The sequence below is a fragment of the Macrobrachium nipponense genome, chromosome 17 (assembly GCF_015104395.2).
Source record: "Macrobrachium nipponense isolate FS-2020 chromosome 17, ASM1510439v2, whole genome shotgun sequence".
Lineage (NCBI taxonomy): Eukaryota > Metazoa > Arthropoda > Malacostraca > Decapoda > Palaemonidae > Macrobrachium > Macrobrachium nipponense.
This window is the reverse complement of record NC_087210.1, coordinates 1409344-1436389: the sequence shown is the minus strand read 5'-3', so window position 1 is coordinate 1436389 and position 27046 is coordinate 1409344. Positions and strand designations below refer to the sequence as shown.

Here is a 27046-nt window from a genome sequence, read left to right as displayed (position 1 = left end):
ATTCTGTTTTTGTCCAGCTGGAATTTACAAATACATTTAAAAGACACATTTTGTACCTGTATCAAAATTCAAGAAACAGCCATTATACTCTTCATTTCCTATGTTCTCCAATACGAGGTATTGGAGCAACAATTCCTTGAGAGAACACGTAACAACAAACGTACAATAAATATACAAATTAGTAATGAACGATTGATAAGTAAAAATATCAGGTGCTCTAGAACTAACATATATTTTCACCACACATTTTCAGTGCAACCTACTCATCCAGAATCCATAGAGTAGTTGTTATTTTTTTTTTCTATCAGTCATACTATTCAACTGGGTGATATTTAAGTGTGGGGTTCTGGGTTGCATCCTGCCTCCATAGGAGTCTATCACTACTCGGTGCGAGTGCTGTTTAATAGCACGCTCCTCTGCTTGAGTCCCGGAGCTAATTTGACATCTTTTTCCAGCTTCCTTTTCAGGGATATTTTTATTTTCATCTACCCTGGTGTCCCATGGTACTGCAACATCAATGAGTGATACTTCTTGATTTTCTCAATCAGCACCATGTTTGGTCTACTGGCACAATCATTCCCCTCCAAACTCCATCCTGATGTCCCCAGATACAATCCTTACAGTATGGATTACAGTATCTGTTTCCTTGATGCTCTTACCATACAGCTTGATGTTGTCCATGAATATTAGATGGTTAATTCTGTTGCCTCCAAATTGAGTTGGTTCCCAGCATCCATCTTCTGCAGTACTTTTGTCATGGGATTCATGGCTACTGCCAAATAGTGGGGACAGTTAGTTGCCTTGAAAGATTCCTCTCTTGATGTTAACCTCTGCTGGTCTTATCCCAGAGCTTGTAAGGATACTGTATTCCAGCTGCCCACTGTATTCTATTAGCCATGTGTGAGGTATCATGTCAAAGGCTTTCTTTTATTATTATTATTATTATCATCATTGTTTTCATTATTCAGAAGAAGAACCCTATTCATAGGGAACATGCCTACCAAAGGGCTATTGACTTGCAATTCAAGTTTCTAAAGAATATGGTGTTTTTTGAAAGAAGCAATATAAGGTAATAGGACATAGAGAAAAAATAGATCAGTTATTAGAAAGGAAAAAATTTACAAATAAATAGATGAATAAAACTGAAAAATAAAAGTACAAGGAGAATTGTTTTACGGTAGTAATGTATTGCATCTTCACCTGAACTTTTGAGATTGTAGTACACGGGAGAAATATTTCTAGTTCTCAAATGGTTTTCTTCTGGGTATGACAAATATTATTCAGATGAAACAGAGCTTATAAAATTAAACCGGAAATGATCTCATATTTTTTCTTTTTATGAAGAGATGATATCTTTTTGTATTTCCCTTCACCTTCTCGTACTTCCTAACGAGCACCGTGTTCTTTGGAAGCTACAATGTCAAGTCAATGGCCCCTAGGGGCATATCCCACATGAATAGGGTTCATCTGGATAATATCATCATGGCAAAATATTTATCATGGTTTAAAATATAAAACACTAAAAGAATATACTTCAGTACTTACTTTCACTGACATCGGAACTGACGATATTGCAACTGTAACGTCCTGTCCCTCTACAACTTTAACATCTTTCCTGAGCAACTGCTCCGATGTTAAACTTGATACGTTACTCTTTGCAGTTGTAAGTTCTCTGAATATGTCGTCACTGGAACGGTAAGGTTTAGCTGTTAGTGTAAAATGAAAGGGACTCCATGAAGCCTAGAAGGACTTGAAAGTACTTAAAATTTGGAGTAAGAAAAATTATCAACTAATAGTTTAATAAGTGCAGGGGAGAAAAGAAACAACAATGAATTCAATGACTATGACTACAATGATACCTTTACAAATCAAACTAACATTCATTATAAAATAGCCTTTTATTGTCTGGGATGCATTTAGTAGGTGATGAAGCAAAGGGTTCCAAAGAGAATGGTGCCATCTCATGTGTGTAGCAGACTCCCTATCACTTGATTCACCTATTATTCTACAGTGTCAATCACCTGTCAGCACTTGAAAAATCCAGGAGAATAAAGAATATTAAATTTAGGTCATAGGCCAAGCACTGGGGCCTATGAGTAAAGAAGGTTTGAAAGGTGTAACGGGAGAAAAACCTCGCTTTAGCAGAAGATGGAAAGTCAGGCTGAAGAAAGTAGGAGATTATGAATCGAGGAGGTACAGTAAAAACTAGGGCCAAATGGACGCTAAGAACCTCAAGTAATACCTACAGTGCACATGTGAGGTGCACAAATGGCACTACCCCTATGGGGGAAAATCTTTGGAGGTTTCTCTTTTTGGGATAGGATAAATAATTTTAACCTTTGCCACAAGCATGAAAGTGGAGACTCAGCTTCAGTAAGGGCAGAAAACATTCTAAAATCTCTGAGTATTGAAGAACCAACAGTGAAGAGAATACAGGCATGCAAAAATTAAAAAAAAAATTAAACTTACTTGCTTGGCTTGAGGTTCATAAGACTTTGTAAACGCTGACATATCTCAATATCTTTCTCAGTGACTCTCTTGGCCTCTTTATTTAGGTTAACAGTGTCTAAAATAATTGTTCCTGTTGAAGAGAAATCTGTTACAAATACTGCAGTAAAATATTTTTATTTAAAAAGCTGAAAGGAAAAATTATAATAGAAAAAATACACATATATATATTTATTTTACAAACCTATCAATCATACAGTTCCCACATATGTCATCTCCAGTCTCCACCAGACTCTCGGTCCTCTTTTTTCCAGACGGAAGGGTGTTTGTTCATATGCTGGATCCACTGGCAGGTACGAACAATCTAAAATTGTAGTCTGAATGCAAAACTATTTGCATAACCCTGAGGTTCCCAACATGGGGTGTAATATTTGATTTTGAAGGGTGGGGCACCAATTCAAGAATGCTTAAATCAAGTTAATGGCCCTTTAGGCTTCCTCTGCATGAAGATAAGAATTATATATAAGCACTCAGTGGCGTGGTTGATATGGTGTTGGCATACCACCTTGCTGGCCGCGAGAGATCGACTCTTGGCCATTCCATTGAGGTGTGAGAGATGTATATTTCTGGCGATAGAAGTTCATGTAGAGCCGTTGGTCCCGTTGCTGAATAACCACTGGTTCCATGCAACGTAAAAACACCATACAAATAAACAAACCACATGGGGCAACAGGATCTAAGAGGTGATTAGATGGGGCAAGGGCAAAAAAGGGTTGGGAATCACTAACCTGAATGCAAAACTATTTGTGTCATCTGAATGTACTACTGTATATTTTGAATGCAAACCTATTCACACAGTCTGAATGCAAAACTATCTGCGTACTCTGAATGCAAAATGACAAAGTTCTAATCATTTTGTATTTTTCATAACTTACAAACCTATGGTGTAAGTAGGGAAAATCTCTTTAAGTGTTAGCTGGATCCAGTTAAAAACAACAGAACGAGATTTAGTGGCACCTGGGAGAGAGTAGGTGGAGTCTGACTTCTCTTCTTGGACATTCAACAGGTAGAATAGGAACACTATTTGCTTAGTTGTTCCTACATGTTTACAAACCCTCAGCTTTGGCACTCTATCTCTTCCAGAGCTGGGATAGGTTTAGTTTCAACAGTACGAGTTTCTTCGGATCCCTATATGTTCCTTACTGCAGTTAAGTTTCTGTACACCGTATGGAAGGCTGTGCCTCTGACAGGCAACTCGACCATGCGTCTTTGGGTGTTTTGTTGATAACAGCTAACATGATCAGACTGCTTTTATTGAGAGAGTGCAGTGGCAGTGTCCTCTTCTGCAGGTGCTTTTCTTAGGATGAAGATTGAGGCCACAGTCGTGAAGAAGACAGTCTGATGGCCTTGCAGGGGATGACGTCGCGTCTGAAGGGCAGCTACAACCCACCTTGCGTGATTGGGACCGTGTCCTTCATATGAGAAATGTCCCGCAGCGGGGACCGCTTCTCTAACAACACTTCTCAACCCGGTGAACATGACCTTTCTACGGGAGCTGTGCAGATGTCATCTCTTCCTTCCACAGATCGTCCGCGGCCTTTGTCTACTGTCAAGTCTTCAGTCTTCAGATTGGCTCGAAAGTTTACGGAGTAACAGGAGGAAAGCCTCTCAATTGCACTATGAAACAACTGTTAGGAGAGGGTGGAAAGTAAGATGGCAGGACGACAAAGCAAGCTTGGACAAGAGAGGACTCTGGATGTGGAAGAAGAAATGTGTGGATTACCCTTCCACAAAGGGGTAGCTCTTACTCAACAATGATTGTACTGGTTTTTATATTTGTTCACTAGTAAGCAGTCTGCCTTTTAAATAACCAGAAGGTAGAGTACAGCAATAATACCAACAATGTCCGACTCTCATAGGAGAACTAATTCTTTAGCCCTATGAGAGACTAGATGTGCAATTCAGTAAATTCAGTAGACCACTTCAAGATGACAATAATACAATAATACGTGTGACGTACAAACACAGTTATTTAAATTTTAAAGCTGACATAATATGAATGAAAGGAATTTTGGCTGTTTCTGTACACATTTTCTGCAATATAACTGAAAGGAAATGCAGTAGCTTCCATAGCTAAGACTTTGTTTATTCATATTTGAGAACAGCAACCATGAACATCTACTTACCATACAACAAACTAGCTGTAGTATTATCCATGATTTCAGGTAATTTCTCCAGCATCTCCTCGGCAACTAATGTACAACACGAACCAACCATTTCAATTTGAACGCCATCACGTACTGTTGGAAGGATTAGATATGGCAAAACTTACAGCTGTTCAAAAATGAAGTTACACAAATCAGAATTCTATTGGAAACCAGTACAATATTGATACAATCCGCAAACAATGTGTACTATAGAAGGATAAGAAATGGCAAAGCTATTGCAGTTGTTCAGAAATGAAGTCATACTTGATTATTATAAAGGATTAGTTTATCCAGACCTCTGAGCCTAACAACAGCTCTTCTCGGGCTTTTATACTAATTAGAATGATTCTACTGGAAGTCTGTGCACTGACAAAAAAAATCCATGATACAATCCACAACCAATATGGAGATGATAATAAGATTAGTACAATTATGAAGGATGGAGAGAAGGGAAGAGGAGGTAAAGGGAAATGAATAAAAAATCTTTAATGGATGATTAATGTCAGAGGGAAATGCTGTCCCTCATCCAATAAGACACAATCTGAGGGGGTGAAGTAGCATGAGCAAATTTGTGAGGACTTTACAAAAGGCTGAAGGAAAAGTTGGAGAAAGTTTGAGGTTTTGGGGAAGCAGATGAAGAAAATGAGTAACCAGAATGGGAAACCATTATGATTAGCATGAAATGATGAGGAAAAGTTTCATACAAAATGGGTAGAATAGAATGGAATAAAAAATTTAGGCCAAAGGCTCAGTGGTGGGACCTACAAAGTCATTCAGTGCTGAGTGGGAAACTGAGAGTAAAAAGGTCTGAAAAGATGTAACAGGAAAACCTGACAGAAGCACTATGAAACAACTGTTAGGAGAATGATGAGAGAGTAAGATGGAAGAAAGAAAATAATTAAATGCTTTTGCACACACCCTGTTACCTTTCTTGCTTCAACTACGTATTTTGTGACTGACATTTTATCCCAACCTACTATCATCAGCTAAATAAACTACAGATTTTTAATGCTTTCAGACAAAGTATTACTACTACTGTTTGCATGAACAGTAGCAACCTCCATAATGCTATTTTGTGGTAAAAAAAGAGAACAGTAAAATTTCTAAGGCAAAAATTGGCCATATAAAATGCATACAACTCTATTTAAAAGTTGGGAGCAAATGCTACTTTCTTATCCTTTATATTGGAAAAAAAAAAGGAAAATCATAAGCTTGCTCAGAAATTGCTCTTACACGTACCACTTTCTGGATCAGGTCGCTCCAATTTGTGGTGGTCTAGGATGGAAACAACCAGGGGTTCGAGATCCTTATCGTTTATGGCCTGCACGTTGTGATCCACCAAGGTCAACTCCACAGCTGAGGCTTTTTCTCTTGCTTCATCAAGCTCATTCCTGAAATCAAGATCTGATGAGTAAATAAATGTGAAAATAGTTACTGTAAATTCCCAAAAACCTGGGGTCCCATGGGGGTTAGTGCAATCAGTGCACCTAACACAATGCACTGTAGGCATTACTTAAGGTCCTTTGCAGCATTCCTTCGGCCCCTAGATGCAACCCGCTTCATTCCTTTGACTGTACCTCCGTTTTCTTCCATCTTTCCACCCTCTCATAGCAGTTGTTTCATAGAGCAACTACGAGGTTGTCATCCTGTAACACTTTTCAAACCTTTCTACTCTCGGTTTCCCTTTCAGCACTTGGCCTTTGGCCTAAATTTTATATTCCATTCAATTTCTAAAACCTGGGTGAAAAGAGAAAACACAGCATGTCACATCCCTGTCTGATAAGGGTCCATTGATACACACAACTCGTTATTTTGAGTTTCATTTGAAAAGCTAAGTAACACTTACAATATGTGCATGATTTGCAACATAATCGACACTAATCAATGGTACAACTTTCCTTTTATCTAACATACATAATATCATTCCTAAATATTTACTCTCTCCACATAATGTGGTAATGAGCACCCTCAAATAAAACAGTGTGTGAAGATGACCAGCTATTAATCTATTAGTAATTTATCTATTAGTAATTATTTCCTTTGTTTACAAGGACAACTAGTGAGTGGAAATTGCCTATAGTTGGTAGATTTAAGATGATCTTTGTTAAATTTCTCAACAGAAGTAACATATTTCCCAGTTATTAGGTTAAATTCCAGCATCTGAAACCCTGTTAAAAATGTAAAAGGTATCCATCCTCTGGAGGGTGCTTCTCCACCTCTACTTCACAAATTCTTTGGGCATCTGGGCTTTTAGATAAGTAACAAAATCAGCCTGACTCTGTACGATGGAAACCAATACATAACAGAGGCAATTTTTGTGATGTTTGAGAAATGTTTAATATATGGGAAGAAATAGAGAAGTGAAGATTGGAAATCGCTGTAAGGAACAGCAAGCTTATAGTAACCACAGAGGGACTTGGTTGTGTGGATGCTGAGGTAGAAGTGTATGGTAAAAATGACATTTTTATAATAATATTAAGTTTCACTTATACTTACCCGGTGGTTACATATAGCTGTCGTCTCCTGACGTCACGGCAGAATTTGAAATTCGCGGTAGCGCTAATGGTTTGACAGGTGATCCCTCTACTCCCGCCCTCTACCGGGTACCGGGAACCATTCCAACAATAAATCAGAAGTTTCATGCCTACCTGTCCATATGAGGGGAGGAGGGCGGGCTTCGTTATGTAACCACCGGGTAAGTATAAGTGAAACGTTATATTATTATAAAAATGTCATTTTCACTTATATAACTTACCCGGTGGTTACATATAGCTGATTGACACATTTAGGTGGTGGGACAATGGCAGCTAAAATAACAACTGTTGGAATTATCCGAAGATATAGGTTCCTTACCTTTAAAGACCGCTGACTCAGTGGTTACTGCCTCTGTAGTCTGCTGGTCTTTATTGTACCGACAGGATATATGGATCCGTGCGTCGGACACAATAATAAGTACTTGCCGTTGAGGACGTGACCGTAACGGACAAGAACTATAAGTGTCCCCTGCTCAGGGCGCAGTACAAATCACCACAAAATACAATGAAAAACGAGGGATCACCACAACCGTTTAAGAAATACACCAAGACATTAAAATACTGAAAGATACTCAAAAAACTCCCTGTATCTTCAGACAACCTTAAAAATAAAAAAAACATAATCAAGGAGAAAAGTTAGTGAGGATGGGATACATCCTTCTCTCCCTCACCCAATACCGTGTCAGTCACAATGAATGGCCCCAATGTACTGCAATTTTCATATATGGTTTGCAAATCTGTCAGATAATGAGATGCGAAGACAGAATTGCTTCTCCAATATGTAGATTTAATAATGTCTTTCAAAGACAGATTACGTCTAAAGGCCATAGACGTAGACACTGCTCTAATCTCATGAGCTTTGACTTTAAACACTTTGATATCTGAGTCCTGACATTGTCCGTGTGCCTCAGAAATAAAATTCCTTAAAAAGGAGGAGAGCCGCATTTTTAGAAGAGGACGAGAAGGATCTTTCACTGAACACCACAGGTTATCACTCTTACCTCTTATACCTTTGGTCCTTTGCACATAATGTCTAAGTGCTCTCACTGGACAGAGAAGACATTCAGGCTCATTAGGCCCCACTAACTCCGAAATGTTCTTTATAGAGAAAGAACGAGGCCAAGGACGTGAGGGATTTTCATTCTTAGCCAAAAACCCCAGCATTGATGAGCAAATGGCATTGCCCTTAGCGAATCCAACTCTCTTATCAGTAGCATGCAGCTCACTGATTCTTCTAGCTGATGCTAAAGCACAAAGAAAAAGTGTCTTCCTGGTCAGATCTCTAAAAGAACTAGAGGAGATCGGTTCGAATCTATCTGACATCAGCCATTTAAGAACTACATCCAGGTTCCAAGCTACTGTTCTTGACTCCTTTGTCTTGGTCGTATCAAAGGAACGAATCAGGTCTGAGAGGTCTTGATTATTAGAAATATCTAATCCTCGATGTCTGAACACAGAAGGCAACATAGCTCTATAACCCCTAATTGTCTGGGTAGAAAGCTAACTGAGCTATAGAGGTCTTAGAAGACGAAATTCCTTCTTCTTTGCACCAAGCTCTGAATTGGACCCACTTAGCTTGGTACACTCGATCAGAGGATTCTCTTCTGGGTCTAGCAATAGCCCTTGAAGCTCTCTTTGAAAATCCTCTCTTTCTGAGGAGATGCTCGACAGTCTGAAGGCGACTAGTCGAAGAGCGGACAAGTTGTGATGGAACCTCAGAAAGTGGGGCTGTCTGAGTAGATCCTTCCTTAACGGTAACTCTCTCGGAAAGTCCGTCAACAGCAGTAGTATATCCGGAAACCATTCCCTGGCCGGCCAAAACGGGGCTATCAGAGTCATCCTGACGTTCTGATGACCTCTGAACTTTGCCAGAACTAATCTTAGCATTTTGAAAGGTGGAAAGGCATACAGATCCAGATTTGACCAGTCCAGAAGCATGGCATCCACTGTAAACGCCTCCTCATCTGGAACTGGGGAGCAATACAGTGGTAGACGAGCTGTCTTGTTTGTGGCGAAGAGATCCAACTGAGGACATCCCCAAATCCCCCAAAGCTTCTTGCATATTTGAGGATGTAACGTCCACTCTGTGGAGAGGACTTGTCCTCTCCTGCTGAGATGTCCGCCTTTACATTCTTCGAGCCTTGAATAAATCTTGTGCTCAAGACAACCTTGTTCTCTTTCGCCCAAATGAGTAGGTCTCTCGCCGCCTCTCTCGCACAGAGAGAACGAGTGTGTCCCCCCCTGTTTTTTGATGTAAGAGAGAGCCGTGTTGTTGTCTGCTTGAACCAGCACTACTTTCCCTCTTACCTCTGTCTTTGAAGTGCATTAGAGCCAAATGAATCGCCTTCAACTCTTTTAGATTTATGTGCCAGCTTCTCTGATGAATCTGCCCAAAGTCCCGACACTCCTTTCCCCACCCCAGAGTAGCTCCCCCACCCTTTGTCCGATGGCGTCTGACAAAAGCGTAAGGTTGGGGCTCAACTGGCTTCGAGACAAGCCTTCATCTAGCCTTCCTTCTGATTTCCACCAAAGGAGGTCCTGTTTGATTCCTTCCGAGATGGGGAACACGAAGGAGTCTGGGAACTTCTTCCTTTGCCACTTCTGCTTCAAGTAAAATTGAAGTGGTCTCATGTTGAGCCTGCCCAGACTTACAAATTGCTCTATTGAAGCCAAGGTTCCTAAAAGGCTCATCCACTGATTCGCCGAGCAAGTTTGTCTGACGATAAATTCGTCCATTTTGTTCAGGCAAGAGTCGATCCTTTGGAGAGACGGAAAAGCCTGAAAAAGAACTGAATTCAGTCTCACTCCTAAATAAACTATCTCCTAAGAAGGAGTGAGACATGACTTTTCCTTGTTTACTAGCAAACCTAGGCTTTCCGTCAGCCTTAAAGTCTTTTGTAGGTCCTCCACACACTTCTGTCTGGACCTTGCCCTGAGAAGCCAATCGTCTAGATACATGGATATTCGTATCCCGTCTAGATGAAGCCACTTTGCTACTGACGACAGAACTCTGGTGAACACTTGTGGAGCTGTCGACAGGCCGAAGCAGAGGGCCCTGAACTGATAAATGCGGCCCTGGAACACAAATCTCAGGAATCTTCTCGATTCCGAATGAATCGGAATAAGAAAATAAGCGTCCGAAGGTCTATGGAAACCATCCAATCTCCAGGATGAAGCGCTGCTAATACCGATTGGGTCGTTTCCATAGAAAACTTCGTCTTCAGGAGGACAAAGACGTTCAGGGCACTGACGTCCAACACCGGTCTCCAACCCCCCCCGTGGCCTTCTTTACCAGGAAAAGGCGATTGTAAAATCCTGGTTCCTGCGGAGAGTCCACTAACTCTATGGCCCTCTTTGCCAGTAAGGCGAGAACTTCTTGATGGAGGGCGGCAAATTTTCGGAGTTCTCCGAGTAGGCTGACAAATTCACAGGAAATTCTGTGAGAGGGGGGTGCTTGATGAACGGAATGGTGTATCCTTCCTTCAGGACCTGGACCGTCCAAGGATCCGCTCCGAGATGAAACCAGGTCTGCCAGAAAAGGTGTAATCTGGCTCCTACTGCTGTGTGGAGGACTACGGGCCTACTTCTTGATGGAAGAGGGAGTGGTTTTAGAAGAGGCTCTACCTCTCCCACGAAACCTGGAGATCGAACGGGAGCTCTCCCTCGAAATGGTTTAGGAGCTTCCGTGGAGAGCACTCCGAGAAGCAGAAAGAACCGGAGTTATCTTCCTGGGCTTTCTTCACTGACTGTGATAAAAGATCCTGGGTCGCTTTCTGTGTTAAAGATTGAGCGATCTCGCTCACAATCTCTTGTGGAAAAAGGTGTTTCTTGTCCAAAGGAGAGAAGAGTAAGGCAGACTTCTGGTTCGATGAAACCCCTTTCGACAAGAAGGAGCACCAAAGCTGTCTCTTCTTCAACACTCCAGAGGCGAAAATGGTAGCGAGCTCCGAAGCTCCATCACAGATGCCTTTATCGATACAATCCAGTACCGAGGCAAAATCCTTCAACTGCTCCTTCGAAAGTCCAAATGACTTGACTTTCCTGGCCAGCGAAGCAATGGCCAAATCCAGGAAGCTAACAACTTCGAAAACACGGAAAACACTCTTGCAAAGATGCTCCAGTTCATTTCGGTTGAAAAAAGAAAAATCTTAAGGCAGTATTAAGGGACTGCTCTGGCGGGAAGAGTCCATGAGACTAGAAAAGTCTCCCTGAGCGGAGGCAGTCACACCCAGGGAAAAACTTCTCCAGTGTCATACCAGAACACGGCTCCTTGACGAAAGTCTCGAAGGGGGAAGACAAAAAACATTTTTCCCCTGTTCCCTCTTCTCCAAAAGCCAAGCGTTAACTTCTTGAATAGCTTTTCTTAGCCGAAATCGAGAGGACGAGACGCGTGAACCGAGGACGAGGAGTCAGGCTTACTGTCCTTTTTCCACTGCGAACTAGGAGAAACTGGAACGGAAGGCGCAAAAGAATCTCCAAAGTTGTCAACAAAGGATCGTAAAAGGAGTTTATACCCCGACAAATGCTTGTCTTTTTCTGTAAGACCTTCTCCTTCTTCCTCCAAATCCGAAGCTTCCTTCGACGAAACTGGCGAACATTCCATCGGAAGAGGAATCCTGTTCGGCGAAGTCACACCCTGATGCGTCCGAGGAGGGTGTGAGAAAGTAGGAGAAGACGTCTGAGCCTGTACTGAGACGAATCCGGGCGGCTGAGCTGGTGGCTGCGTTGGCGACTGAGCTGGCGGCCGCGCTGGCGGCTGAGCTGGCGCTCGAGCGAGAGCCTGACGTGGCGCCATAGACGGAGTCAGGAAAGGAGTCCGACCAGGCGCCTGAAGTGGCGTCTGAAGAGGAGTCACATGGAGAGTCTGAGCCTGAAGAGGCGACTGCAAAGGAGCCTGCGAAGAGGACTGCACAGTAGTCTGCGGAAGATGTAAGGCAGTCGGGAGCGCATTCGGGGACGAAAGAGACTTGCCAAAAAGCTCCAAGATACTGCCTAACTTGGCATTCATCTGTTCAAACACCGAAGGTTGAGGATCCACCGACGTAGACGGCGCGGGAGGCGTAGAAGGACGATCCACAAACACGTCTGGAGCCGCAGGAGTTATCGCTTGAGGAGGCTCTGGAGAAGGCTCCGAAGGAGTGTGCGTGTTCGGCTTCTCCACTTCTATGAGAGAAGGGCGATAAATCGAAACCGCCGGAGAAAAAGCTTCAGGCTCCTCCCAAAAACTACAAGAAGGTCCGGCAGCCGCCACCTCCCTTGGGAACCGCAGCAGGCGACACATCGCGAGACCTTTTCAGCGGTCTAGAAGTCTTATTACGCCAACCTCTATAAGAGGAAACATCTGAACTAGAGTCGCTTGACGAAAAACACTTCCTCGCAACACCTTTCCAATGGTGAGCGACAGCATCCTGGGATACGGCTACAGGATTGCTTGAGGGGGTGGCTGCTCGGGAGCAGATCCCACTCGCCTCCCTTCGGTTTTCGCATGCCTCTCCCAGATCTGGGGAGTTTGACAGGGGCCTAGACCTAGGAGAACGAACGGGCCGAACAACCACCTCCTCCACTACACTTGCACTAAGTAATTTATATCACACTTAACTACCACTTCTTGCACGTCTCACCCATTTTCTGCATAGTGGTGAGGAAAGAGACAAATTTCGAGTCCATATCGGCTCGTAATACTGACACGGGATCGGGATCGGGAGATACAGATTCGAGGGCAAGAGCAACCACTACTGGGTTAATAGGAACAGGATTAACAGAATTCAGAGGAATATCCTGGCTACTCACTGACTTAGAAGAAGATCTCTGCGAAGCCTTTCTGATTCTATCTTTTTCTAACTTTCTCATATACTTTCCCAGTGCCTTCCACTCTTGAGATGTTAGAGACTTACATTCTTCACACGTATTCTCAAAAGAACATTCACGTCCCCTACAACTAACACAAGTAGAATGAGGATCAAGTGAAGCTTTAAGAAGTCTAGTCTTACACCCACTACTACACACCCTATACTGAACAGAGCCGGTGTCAGACATCGTGAAGAATTCAAAATAATTCCTAAAAAGGACAACAATATCCAAACCAAAATAACTATAGCGCTAGCAAAAAGATCAGTAAACTCAAGGTACATCACCAAAAGGAGAAAACCAAGATGATCAATCCAAATTCCAACCAGCAGAGGAACCGTGTTACCGGTTCCGACGGCAGGAAACTTCTGATTTATTGTTGGAATGGTTCCCGGTACCCGGTAGAGGGCGGGAGTAGAGGGATCACCTGTCAAACCATTAGCGCTACCGCGAATTTCAAATTCTGCCGTGACGTCAGAAGACGACAGCTATATGTAACCACCGGGTAAGTTATATAAGTGAAATACAATATTACTGTACACATTACATGTAGCAGATGCTGTCAAGTGAAATGAGGATTGTAAACCATACTGTATGTAGTACATGGAAAATGGGATTCTTTATGCTTAAAATGGATAAAAGCAAATGGGGGACAGCAGATGGAAGAGAACTGTGGTATAAATGCAGACTGTATTATGAAGCTGGAATTCAGAAGGCAATAAGAATGACAACTGATGGTGAGTGCATACTTCTCTACTAAGTCGAAACAAGGACATTTAAAAGGGAAATGCAGGAGAAGAATAGTGTGGCGAGAACTCATTTTATGCCTGGCCCCATACATGAAAAGATGGCAGACTAAAAAGGAATGATAATACTGTACACAGTACCTGAACACAATATGCTCTTGGGTGATGCTATGCTTATTCAACCAGTAGGACACCTCAGTCTTCAATGGATAGTCCTCCTGTTGAATATTTAACACAGGAACTACAACCCATTCCTTGTCTTCATCTCCCTGTAAAGAAAAATTACCATTAGTTTGTTATTTCAGAGTTCAAGCATGTAAACATGTAAGACCAAGGAAACATACTCTTATAGATATAACATTTTTTTTATGTAAATGTTTACAAATATACCAGTTTGTTTTAAAGGCGCACAATCTGTCAGGCTGGTAAGTCAAACTGTGGTGTGATATGGTAATCAAAAGTAAGAGAGAAGCATCTCACCATGTGCTCTTCCATAATTGGTCTGGTTCTCTGTGGCTGTAAGTTCACTTTGGGAATGGAATACAGAATTTAAGCCAAAAGCCAGGTGCTAGGACCTATATCATTCAGACCAGAAAGGGAAATTGTGATTGAAGAGCTTTGAAGTATGTAACTGGAGGAAAATCTCGCAGTTGCACAAGGAAACGATTGTAAGGAAAGGGTGGAAAGTAAGTTGGAAGAAAGAATATGCAGAGAGGTACAAGGCTTGAAGCTAGGGACACTAAAGAGCCTTAGGTGATGCTTACAGTACACTGCGTGTGGTGCATTGACTGCACTAGCCCACTATGGGGACCTCATTTTGGGTCTCTCTGGCACGATTTGGTAAATACTGTGCTCTGACATAAAGTAATAAAGTAAGCTGCACCAAGTGGTAAAAGCTACCCCTGTATTAGGTTTGTCAAAGAGACACTTTACAGCTATCCGCTGTTTAGTGTATCCTCAATAAAAGCTCCCTTTAACAAAGTGTCTTCTCTTCTTTGTGAGACTATTACATGCTGAATATCTAGTGACAGGGCAGTTTATATAATTTGTGATACAAAAGAACCTTACAAGGCAATAATATGTATAGTGTCTGAGTACGACATGGAGTTGCAGTAGTGTAATGCTGCTTAAATTAACACTGTTAATTTTTCTTAAAAGGTCAGCACCTGCAACAAATTTAAAAACACTATTAGAGTTGAAATTTACATCTGCCCAAAAAAATTAAGACAAGAGTTGCTCAAGGAGTGTTAGAAACACCTGGGAATTCTGTCCTCTGATCTGAAGCCAAGAAGAAGAAGAAAAAGAACTCTCTAATCAAGGCAGAAGCCATCAAGTCCCACCTTGACTGGCTAATTTCATTTGCTAATTTACTATCTGGTATAAGGTTTCACATATGATCCACAATCTTCCTGGAAGTAATTTTGTTCCTGCTTGCATTGCAATCTTGTCTGCATCCTTGTTCTCATAATGCCCACATGTACTGCTCTCAACTTGGAGGATACTTCTGCTGTGGAAGATCTGAAGCCAATACAACATCTTTCAAATGGAAAGGTTAGTAAAATCAAGATCACTAAGTAGTACTTGCAATACACTTTCTGCAATTGCAAAAATGGTAAAATTACCCTTGTATATCATAGATATATTTTTTCATAGAAGCTAAACTAATATACAGCTCTGCTATAAAATTTGAGGTCTCCACTTTAAGTGATCCTTTACAGTTGAAATCTGTACTGCTTGTACCATACCCAAAACCTGTACACCATTGAATTTGGAGCCATACATAAAATGTAAACAAAGGCCAAGTGTGGTGACCTATGAAGTCATCCAGTGCTGAAAATACAGTATAATGTTGAATTAATTATTAGGTGAGGGTGGAGAGTAAGATGAAAGAACGAAGATAAGAACAAGGGTAATACTACAGTAAAAGGAAGCTAGGGGTCATAGGGACTCAGCAAAGTACCTTCAGTAATGCCTACAGTACATTATGTGAGGTGCACTGATGGCACTAACCTCCTACTGGGAATAGTTTTATGATGAAACCAATACAGGTTTTACTGTTTACGGTAATATCTTAATATTAAAGGATCAAAGGCTTCAAATGAATCAAAATTAGGCAGGGTTATGAAGATTAAAGAAGATGGGGGTAAATTTAATTTCTCAAGTATGCCTCTCTAAATTGGGGCATGTCATGTGTCAGCGCACCTTAAAAGTAGGCAAATGCAGCCCTCATCTTGTAAATACAAATACATATATGAAGACACTCTCTTTCATGTACACTGATCTTACTAGCTCTTGATTGAGGTCATAGTAACTTCTGAATTAGCACAGCTATCCTTAAGATCTGATCTCGTCAAAACGATGGTGGTTCAGGGTAATGCTCATTACGAAGTAGTTCAATGAGTTAAAACATTTTGTGGTTTTAAGCAACTTTCGCATCAAGTAAAAGCTTTTAAATCATTGTCCCTTACAAACTTTAAGACAGAAAGACGAGGTGATTTCTATACACCCAAGCTTATGCGAAATGTAGCAGTATCATATCTATAATGACCTTATCAGGAAAGGGCAAAACTTAAGAAAAGAAAGGTATCAAATACTAAAGTTGATAATTGTGACTTAGTAAGGGGGTTCCTCTAGTAAAAGAATCCCATCAGAGATAAGACTCAATATTTATGCAACATACAAGTAACACCTCAACTTAGCAGACTTAAGATTTTTCCCATGTTCTCCCATTTTTGATGTGATATATTTTTAGGATATATCTTTTAAATTGAATGTTGTGTAAAGTGTGGGTTGGGTTAGCTTATGTTAGGAACTATATGTGGAACTGCTGTTGGCTGTAAGATACATATATAGAAAATATTGAAAAGCAGGTTACAATATTATAGTCTTTGTTGTTTTGAGTCTTCTTTATTTTTATTATATCATAATAATGCAGAGCGAGGGGTCATGACTTACTTGTGGGGTCCTGGCCAGGTTAGGGAACAGTGTCTGAGGTTAAGTTAGGTTAAGGTGCATCTGGTTAGGTCACATTTATTCTGAAACGGCTACTACTGAAATGTCTACTAGACCTACTTTAATCCTGACCCCTTACTCTGCATTCAACCCCTTTACTATATGGCCTGATGTTGCCTTACCTTTTGCAGAGAGGAAAGAAGAAATGCATAGACTAATGCAGACACAGCAGAATCCAGATCACAGGCTTCATTTCCCAAAACTATGTGCAACTTACTGGGGCAGGATGAAACCTAAGGTAAACAAAATTTGTAAGATTATTTCATGACTCATCACTCGTACATACTTTCTAGGTATGTACTGAATGAAAATGAAAGTGAATAATGCATTATTGGTTTAAACTGTAGAGAGGAAAAAGAGCAACACTAACATTCTGGTAGTCCAAATATCACCAATGGCCTAATTACAATATTATGTAAGTGTTTTGTTACAAAGTTAAAAATGATACTGTACACTCCTTCATAAGACATGGCAAACAGGTTATTACTTTACTAAATTTCCAGAAAATAAAGTATTCATATGTGAAAGAGAAAGAGGCAGAAGTTCTACACAAAACAATTAGATGTGTGCTGTGCTATGTACACAATCACTACAACAAATGGGAAATGTCTTTTTAAATTTATGAATAGCAAAAGTGGAGATACTACCAGGAAAACATCAGCTTTATGAAAAGAAGATAAAATTCCTCTGTACTGGATAGTGCAATATCATGATGCACTACCAGATTGCACATGTTGATGTTTTGCATAACACGTAGGGCACTCACTACCTTTACAGGCACAAGTACTAAAAGGGAAAACTAAAATTGATATCTCCGCTCTCTCATAGGCCAGGCCTAAATTTAAAACTAAGCCAACATTCATCATCTATGCTAACCAAAATTTTCCATTCTTGCTACTATGGCCTGGTTGTTACCACTTGCCAACCAGAGTATTTACTGCTTTATGTTTATGTTTTTTATTATATTTACTAGAAGTCATTAGTTTTACGACAGTCGTTACGTTCGTACGCCGCGTCGTAAGCTGATAATCGTCGTAAACCAAAAATCATAAGAAAAATGATATTGTCATGTTACAATAAAGTTTTATACATACTTACCTGACAGATATATACTTAGCTATAGACTCCGTCGTCCCCGACAGAATTTCAAATTTCGCGGCACACGCTACCGTAGGTCAGGTGATCTACCGCCCTGCCCTGGGTGGCAGGACTAGGAACCATTCCCGTTTTCTAATCAGAATTCTTCTCTTCCACCTGTCTCCTGCGGGGAGGCTGGGTGGGCCATTAATCGTATATATCTGTCAGGTAAGTATGTATAAAACTTTATTGTAACATGACAATATCATTTTATACATTCTACTTCCCTGCCAGATAGTATACTTAGCTGTTAGCACCCATTGGTGGTGGGTAAGAGACAGCTAACTACTGAAATAGACAGGTAACATATGTTGTAGGTATTAATAAACCTTGGTTCCTACCTTATTAGGCTGAAGACTTCGCGGCTACTGCCTTGGAGTCTGCTTAGCCTCAAGAGCCTTCAGCGAGATATTGATCTATGGCTAAGAGTTCTTGTGGGTCGGCCAATGGGTCTTATCCACTTACTCGGCAGAGCCTAAAGGCCTTTGTCATTGGGTGCTATTCCACTAACATGACAATACACCTTGTTCAAGGAGCACAACACCGATCCCGATCACCTGATCCTAACATCCATGTTAGTTCTAAGATTGCAAGGAGTTATCCCCGAACTCCTTACAAAACAACAACAAAAAACTCGAAACATAATTACACGTTCATTTATACAAAATATATTTTGTACCCCCCTACTAGCCATACATACCCTTGATCCCCTACCAGCAATGACACTATGCGCCCGTGCGACATCCGTGAGCTTGCTAATAGAAAACCAAGCACATATCTGACAAGAGGGTTTATGTACGATAAAATCAAAATATTTTAAGGATCAGTCTTTGCTCCAAGACCCAGAACTGTATCTGCTGATACAAATGGACCTAGAGAGAAGCACTTCTCATAAGTCACTTTCACATCCTTCAGGTAATGAAACGCAAACACTGAATTGCACCTCCAATAAGTAGTCTCAATGATATTTCTAAGAGACATATTCTTTTGGAACGCCAGGGACGTTGCTACTGCCCTCACCTCATGGGTCTTAACCTTTAGAAGACCGAAGGATTCCTCCGAGCAGTTCTTGTGTGCGTCAGTAATTACGCTTCTCACAAAGAAGGCCAAGGCGTTTTTGGACATGAGTCTTTTGGGGTTCTTCACAGCACACCAAAAGACCTTGTTGACAACCTCCCATCTGTTTCTTTCTCTCTAAATAAAATTTAAGAGCTCTCACTGGGCAGAGAGACCTCTCTGTCTCTCTGCCTACGAGGCTAGATAGACCTTTTACCTCAAAGCTTCTGGGCCAAGGTTTTGATGGGTTTTCGTTCTTTGCCAGAAACAATGTCTGGAACGAGCAGATAGCAGCATCTCCTTTGAATCCCACTGTGGAGTCCAGAGCGTGCAATTCGCTCGTCCTCTTGGCTGTAGCGAGGGACAACAGGAATAAGCATTTCCTAGTGACGTCGCGGAAGGAAGCCAGATGTAAAGGCTCGAATTTATCCGAGGAAAGGAATTTCAGGACCCACGCTCCAGATTCCAACTAGGCGTTCTAGGAGTTGCTGCTTTTGAAGTTTCAAAGATCTAATCAAATCATGTAGATCTTTGTTATCTGCAATTTCTAGCCCTCGATTCCTGAATACTGAAGACAGCATGCTTCTGTATCCCCCTTGATTGTTGACACAGATAGGTGCGATTCCTCTCTCAGAAAGAGGAGGAAATCGGCAATGTTAACTATAGAGGTACTGGTGGAGGGGGACAGCTTCTGACTCTTACACCACCTCCTAAAGACTTCCCACTTCGATGGTATACTCTTCTCGTCGAAGATCTGCGGGCTCGAGCGATAGCACCTGCAGCCTTGCGAGAAAAGCCCCTCGCTCTGACAAGTCTTTCGATAGTCGAAAGGCAGTCAGAGCGAGACCAGGGAGGTTGTGATGAAACCTCTCGAAGTGGGGTTGTCTGAGTAGATCTGGTCTGCTTGGAAGAGATCTGGGGAAGTCCACTATCCACTCCAGTACCTCCGTGAACCATTCTTGGGCTGGCCAAAATGGGGCTATTAGGGTCAACTTCGTGCTCTTTGAAGCTACGAACTTCCTGAGCACTTCCCCCAGGATTCTTGAAAGTGGGGGAAAGGCGTTAGGCGTCTAAACCCGACCAATCCAGGAGAAACGCGCGTCTATTGCAAAGGCTCTCGGATCTTCCACTAGAGAGCAAAAGATCTCTACTCTTTTGGAGAGGAACGTCGCAAACAGGTCTTATGTGAGGTCTCCCCCCAGCAGGGACCAAAGACTTCGACACACTTCTGCGTGTAGAGTCCATTCTGTGGGAAGGACCTGATTCCTCCTGCTTAGTCTGTCCGCTCTCACATTCTTTATCCCTTGCACAAATCTTGTGAGGAGAGTTATGCCTCTTTCCTCTGTCCAGGTTAACAGGTCTTTTGTTAACTGATAGAGGGAGAAAGAGTGCGTGCCTCCTTGCTTGCGTATGTAAGCCAGAGCCGTGGTGTTGTCCGAGTTTATCTGTATCACCCCGCCTCTGACTATCTCCTCGAAGAACCTTAAGGCTAGGTGTATGGCCACTAGTTCCTTGCAATTGATGTGCCAGGACACCTGTTCCTTTGTCCAGGTGCCTGACACCTCCCTTGCTCCTAGCGTCACTCCCCATCCCGACTCCGAAGCGTCGGAAAATAACACTTGGTCTGGGTTCTGCAGGGCAAGCGACACGCCTTCGTTCTTCTGAAGAGGAAGGAATCACCACTTCAAGTGATCTTTTATCTCTTGTGGAAGCGGGAAGGTGTCTGAGAGTTGTCCCGTCTTCCAACTCCACACCCCTTTCAGGAAAAACTGAAGAGGGCGAAGGTGAAGCCTCCCCAGAGAGAAGAACTTTTCTAGCGAGACAGAGTCCCTAAAAGGCTCAGATAATCCCTCGCTGAACTGTTTCTTTCTCTCTAAGAAGTTCGAGATTCTCGACAAACCTTGAGTGATTCTCTCTCGCGAAGGAAATACTCGAAAACCCCGAGAATCCATCTGAATCCCCAGATAGACCAAGCTCTGGCTGGGGATCAGCTGCGACTTCTCGAGGTTCACGAGTAATCCCAGCGATTCTATCATGTTTCTTGTTATTGATAAGTCCTCCAAGCACTGAATCTCCGACTTGGCCCTGATCAGCCAGTCGTCTAAGTAGAGGGAGATGTTTATTCCCTCTAGGTGAAGCCATCTTGCTACATTCGCCATCAGGTTGGTGAAGACCTGTGGAGCTGTAGACAGGCCGAAACACAGAGCCCTGAATTGAAAAATCTTGTCTCCTATCATAAATCGAAGATATTTCTTTGACAAATGGTGAATGGGAACGTGGAAATACGCATCTTGCAAGTCCAGAGAGACCATCCAATCTCCTGGACGAAGAGCTGACATTACTGAGGCGGACGTTTCCATACGGAACTTCTTTTTCTGAACAAAGCGATTCAGAGCGCTTACGTCCAGTACTGGTCTCCACCCCCCCGATGCCTTTGGTACTAGAAAAAAGGCGATTGTAAAATCCCGGGAGTGTGGATCCTGCACAAGTTCGATGGCCTCCTTTTCCCACATTTGTTCCACCATTTGAAGGAGAGTCTTTCTCATTACAGGGTCTCTGTACCTCGCTGACAGTTCCCGAGGCGTAGATGTTAGGGGAGGACTGTCCTCGAAGGGGATTACGTATCCTTTCTTTAGGACCGAGACTGACCAAGGGTTGGCTCCCCTTTTTGCCCAGACTCCTGCAAAGTTCAGGAGTCTGGCGCCCACTGGTGCTTGAAGGAACAACAAGTCATTTTGTCTTCTTGAAAGGTCTGAAGGAAGACCTTCCTCTCTTGTCAGAGCTCTTCTTCTGGCAGGGGGACGAGCCGCTGCACCTCCACGAAAGGCGCTGAGGAGACGAGAGTCCTTTTTATTCGTCGACACTACAGGACGGCCCTTCTTGGACGTTTGTACATGTAGGTCTTGTGTCGCCTTCTCAGTTAGCGAGCGAGATATATCCTTCACTAACTGAGAAGGAAACAGATGATCTGACAGAGGGGCGAACAATAAAGCTGTCCTCTGGCTCGGAGAAACCCCTTTTGATAACAGGGATCCATAGACTGATCTCTTCTTCAGAAGACCAGCACCAAATAGGGAAGCAACTTCTCCCGAACCGTCTTGTACTGCCTTGTCCATGCAAGACAGGACGCTATGTAGAATCTCTGGGTTCTTAAGAAACTCCGGATCTTTAGATTTATTAGCCAGAACTCCGAGTGACCAATCCAGAAAATTGAACACCTCTAAAGTGACAAAAAGTCCCTTTAGAAAGTGGTTCAACTCCGAAATGCTCCACGTAGATCTGACCGATCCTAAAGAGTGACGTCTGGAGGCATCCACTAAATTGGCAAAGTCCGCATCTGCCGAAGCAGGAAGAGAAAGACCCATAGTCTCTGTCCATACCAAATACCTCTCTTTCCATGGAGTTTGGAAGGAGGCATGCAGAATACAGTCTTTCCCAACTCTTTCTTATTGCCCATCCAAGAATCTAAAGATTGGAGGGCCTTCTTCATGGAAATCGCAGGTTTCATTTTAAGAAAGGCCGAAGATTTCACCGTAGCCGAGCTCGAAAAGAGAGAACGAGGAGAAGGAGGAGCCGCCGGACTAAGAGAGTCTCCAAACTCTTGTAGTAACAAGGAGGCTAAGATCTTATAATTTGAGAGTCCCTCATTTGCAGGAAGTTCGTCATCAGACAAATCGTCCAAACCTCGATCAGACGAAGGAGAAAGCTCTCGTTTGGAGGAAGAGTCTTTCCAAGACCTCCTACGATCTGAAGGAGAGGAGCTTCTGTTTGGAGAAGAGTCATAAATTCCAGAAATGAGTCTCCGACTCCTGCCTCCTGGCTCTTGACTCTTGCCTCCTGACTCCTGCCTCCTGGCTCCTGACTCCTGCCTCCTGACTCCGGACTCCTGCCTCCTGACTCCTGGCTCCTGGCTCCTGCCTCCTGACTCCTGCCTCCTGACTCCTGCCTCTTGACTCCTGACTCCTGCCTCTTGCCTCCTGGCTCTTGCCTCCTGGCTCCTGCCTCTTGCCTGGGTGACTCCTCACTCCTGGCTCTTGGCTCCTGCCTCCTGGGTGACTCCTCAGGGAAGTTTTCCGGGCTCGAGTCAATCGTCGGAGCCTTCCAGCTCCTCTTCAGTGGTCGCGAGCGATCTGAATCCCTCCAATCATGTCTCGGAGACGAAGATCCCGACGAGGAAAAACACTCACGCAGGACGCTTTTACAATAGCGATCCCTGGCAGTCTGGGGTGTCACAGAAACCGCCGAAGGGACACCTGATCGGTGAGGATTCTCCACAAGCTCCTTTCGGTTTTCGACATTCCTTCTCCTCTGGGCATGTGAGCTTGGAAGAGGTCTAGACCTAGGGGAACGTTGCGGAGCCGACCAGATGCCCCCTCCACTTACACTGGGGACACTTATATCACTGTCCACTGAAAAATCACTAGCCTTACCTTGCAGGCAGCCATTTTGTTTTTTTTCCATTAACTTGAAGGCCGCTTTTAGATCCGCAAGTTCTTTCGCTGAATCTACAGGTTCTGCAATAGGAGAAGGGGCTGAAATGGAAGGAGAAGTAGCAATACTTACCCTTGGGGAAGATCCCAAGCTAGGAATTAGTTCATTAGATCTCGAACTACTTAAACTTCTAAAAGAAGCCTTCCTCACTCTTTCTCTTTCTAACTTTTTCAAATAATTAGTTAGATTCTTCCATTCATTCTCACTCAAATTCTCACATTCCTTGCAAGTATTAGTGAAAGAACATTCATACTCCCTGCAACCCTTGCATACAGTGTGAGGGTCTACCGAAGCTTTCGGCAACCTCACCTTACAGCCTACATTCACACAACGTCTCACAACCATTCCAGTGTCAGACATTTTTAAAGAAAAATCCAAAATCAAGTCCACAAAACAGTCCACAAAAGCGTATGCCAATCCAACAATCCAGATACGTCACCAAAAGTCGGTCAAGAAGATCAATTGCCGGTGAAAAAAGAAAAACCAATCGAGAGGAACCAACAACAATGTTGACGGTCCGGACGACAGAAGAATTCTGATTAGAAAACGGGAATGGTTCCTAGTCCTGCCACCCAGGGCAGGGCGGTAGATCACCTGACCTACCGGTAGCATGTGCCGCGAAATTTGAAATTCTGTCGGGGACGACGGAGTCTATAGCTAAGTATATATCTGGCAGGGAAGTTGAATGTATAAAACTTTACTTTTAATACTTTATGTGTCTTTAAAACGACGTAACCTGCATTTTAATTCAGTTTTCCTTAAAAAACCTCAAATTTTTTCCATTCTCCCATTTTGGAGTTATATTTCTTCTTTCGGATCAGCGTTATAACCATAGAACATGCATCATAAACCACGAAATAAATTTTGATCAAAATATTTTAAGAGCATTGTAAGCTTGGAACGTTGTTATCCGTGGACTGCCTGTACAATGTCTTTTGTTGGAGCCAGTTAAGGACATAAGACACAGTTTCCTCTGACAAAAAACTTAACTTTTCCTAGATTGCCAAATGCCGTATCCTGACCTGACTGGACCTTACCTTCCTAATCTGACTTAGGGTGCCAAGCCCTGACCTGGCCAGAGGAACCCCTCAGTAACACTGATCAGAAACATAGACTGATGGCTAGCCTAAGCGTCTACTTGAGTAGCGTTAGAGCCTGTTCCTATCGCTCTCAAAACTACCCCTTTTGTGTCTGGTGAAACTGACAACTACCAGGCCTACCACGCCCTGGTTCCTGCCAGTCACTAACAAGGATGCTTACTGCCTTTTCTAGATGTTTTTAAGTTTATGTCTTGTGTATGCAGTAAAACTTTTAAAATAGCTGTGCGGCCTCATTCCCGCCAGTCGCCGACCAGGACACGTTCATCATACATAACTTGACCTAACCTTTCCTATACTAATGCCAGGTCCTAACCTGATCAGATCTTATTGACCTAACCTAGCTTGGGGGGTTTGGCCCCACTGGACCTCTCTCAAAAATGGCCGTAATGTTTCCCAGACCCCCAGTTTAGTGCAAATATTGTAAAATTTAACTCTTTTGTGTATTGTTTGTGATATTTACCATCTTAGATCTACCTTAATAATAATTGAAGATTTCTAGGTAAAATGAGACTAGTACTGCAGCCCTCTGGATTCAGTGACTTGGTATGTGTAATAGGCCATGGGCATAGTGCCTAGCACCATTTCTTTGGAGGGATGAATGTAAAATCGGTAGATCTAAGCCAGTATTCCACGGCAGGCTAGACTATGGCAGTTGACGTTTTTTTTATAGAATTTTAGCCTACCTCCTGAATAAGAATTTAAAGTAATAATATTTTTTCGGTCGGCTGCATTTAACTTAGAATTTACCTTTGAACTCTATCCTATGGTATTCGGGGTTTTGGGTGGGGTAAATAACTTGGGAGAATGGTATTTCTACAGAAGCAATCCGCGGTGGTCTAGACTATGGCAATTGACGTTTTCCTATGTTATTTTACTTACTAAACAAGAATTTAAAGTAATATTTATTCGGACGACTGTAATTAACCTCCAGGGGCCAGTACTATACACGGCAAAATACATTGGACGCCCCAATCCCTAGTGGATGTTGTAACCGCGGTTATGTTCCTTGCAGTCCGTGCGGAACTTATTATTTCTTTAGAATTACCCTTGCAAAGGAAATCGTAACCGCAACGGGATACGGGAACATTCACTAGGGAATTGGGGCGTCCAATTGTTATTTTCGCCATGTTAAGAGTACTGGCCCCTGAGGGTTAATTACAGTCGTCCGAATAAATATTACTTAAAATTCTTGTTCAATAGGTAAAACTGCATAGAAAAACCGCAACTGGCATAGTCTGGGCCGCCGTGGATAGGTACCCTAGATCTACCGGGAGAATTATGACTTACAAAAGGGGGACCGATAGGAAAGCGGTTGGGTTGGGTAAAACACTTGGGGGAAGGTTTTGCCTTATTATTGTGTTATTTCCTCTTATTTATGACATTTGAACCACAAAATACAAGCTGAAATGAAGCGATACATAAACCGATAATGAAGCCCCAAATTTAATATTTTATTTTTGATGGGCATCGAAGTTATGACCCATTTCTTTAGGGCAACGTCGACTTTCTCTTAGCCTACCGGCACCCCCATATACGTCTACGCATGTTTAGCCCAAAATCAACCCTATTTACGTATTTTTCCATTTCAAAGAAGCCTTTAAATCACTCCCACATTTAATTTCTTCCTGAAATTCGACGAACTTACCAACGTCGACTTCGTTTCGTTGAGAAAATCGACAAATTTCGACATTTTCTCCCAAATGTGAAGACTTATCTTTCGGGCGTTGGGTTTCGTGTCAACAAAGCAGATGTGAAAATAATGTCTAGATCAACAACTGTGATCTTCGTTTTTAAAAAAATATTTGACTTTTAACCAATAAAACGACGATCTTTTTATATATAACAAAGATCACAGCGACGATTTTGTATTAAATATAACGTAGGAGATCGAAGGGGCGAGAAAATACGACGAAAACACCGAAAGATTAAATAAGGATGGAAATCAATCAAGAGATTGAAAGAGACCACAGAAGAGAGAATTCAAAATGGTGTAGATTGATTGTAAATATGGATTTCTCGAATATACTCCTTATTTATAATAATGGAAAGAACTCAGAATGTCTGCATTATTATGTAATAAGAAACAGTAAATAATAAAGAAATGAAGAAGCTTATAGGTTCATAGAAAGCTTCAGGTTAAACGAAAATGAAGGAGTCTTAAAGGAAGGATCAGGTCCAGTTTTAAACCTTTTTGAGCAATTTTGATCAGTTTGGCCCTGCCCCTTAAGGGGGCGCTGCACCATTGTTACCTTTGGGGCCTTTTCTCTATTCTAAGAGGAATAAACCACCACCAAAAACATGAATTCTAAGAGGAAGTATTATTCCTCATATTATTATGCATGCTATATTAACAGAAATTTTTCACTTGCAAAATCTTTTTCATATCAGACGTTAAAAAATCGTCTTCCCTGCAGTTTTCTCTCTCTCTCTCTCTCTCTCTCTCTCTCTCTCTCTCTCTCTCTCTCTCT

The 27046-nt window shown here is 42.3% G+C and overlaps 1 protein-coding gene across 1 annotated transcript in view; it reads right to left on the bottom strand.

Moving 5' to 3' along the window:
* The window catches only part of LOC135196106 (exopolyphosphatase PRUNE1-like), a 31037-nt gene extending 4698 nt beyond the window's left edge, over positions 1–26339 (bottom strand). The window contains exons 1-7 of the mRNA XM_064222570.1: positions 26224–26339; positions 16917–17027; positions 13924–14051; positions 5895–6046; positions 4635–4748; positions 2470–2581; positions 1546–1687 (exon numbers count right to left, since the gene is read on the bottom strand). Of these exons, the coding sequence (XP_064078640.1) occupies positions 1546–1687; positions 2470–2581; positions 4635–4748; positions 5895–6046; positions 13924–14051; positions 16917–17027; positions 26224–26268 (804 nt within the window). The 5' untranslated portion in view covers positions 26269–26339. The remainder of the gene's footprint in view (positions 1–1545; positions 1688–2469; positions 2582–4634; positions 4749–5894; positions 6047–13923; positions 14052–16916; positions 17028–26223) is intronic.
* Positions 26340–27046: the final 707 nt, after the last annotated feature.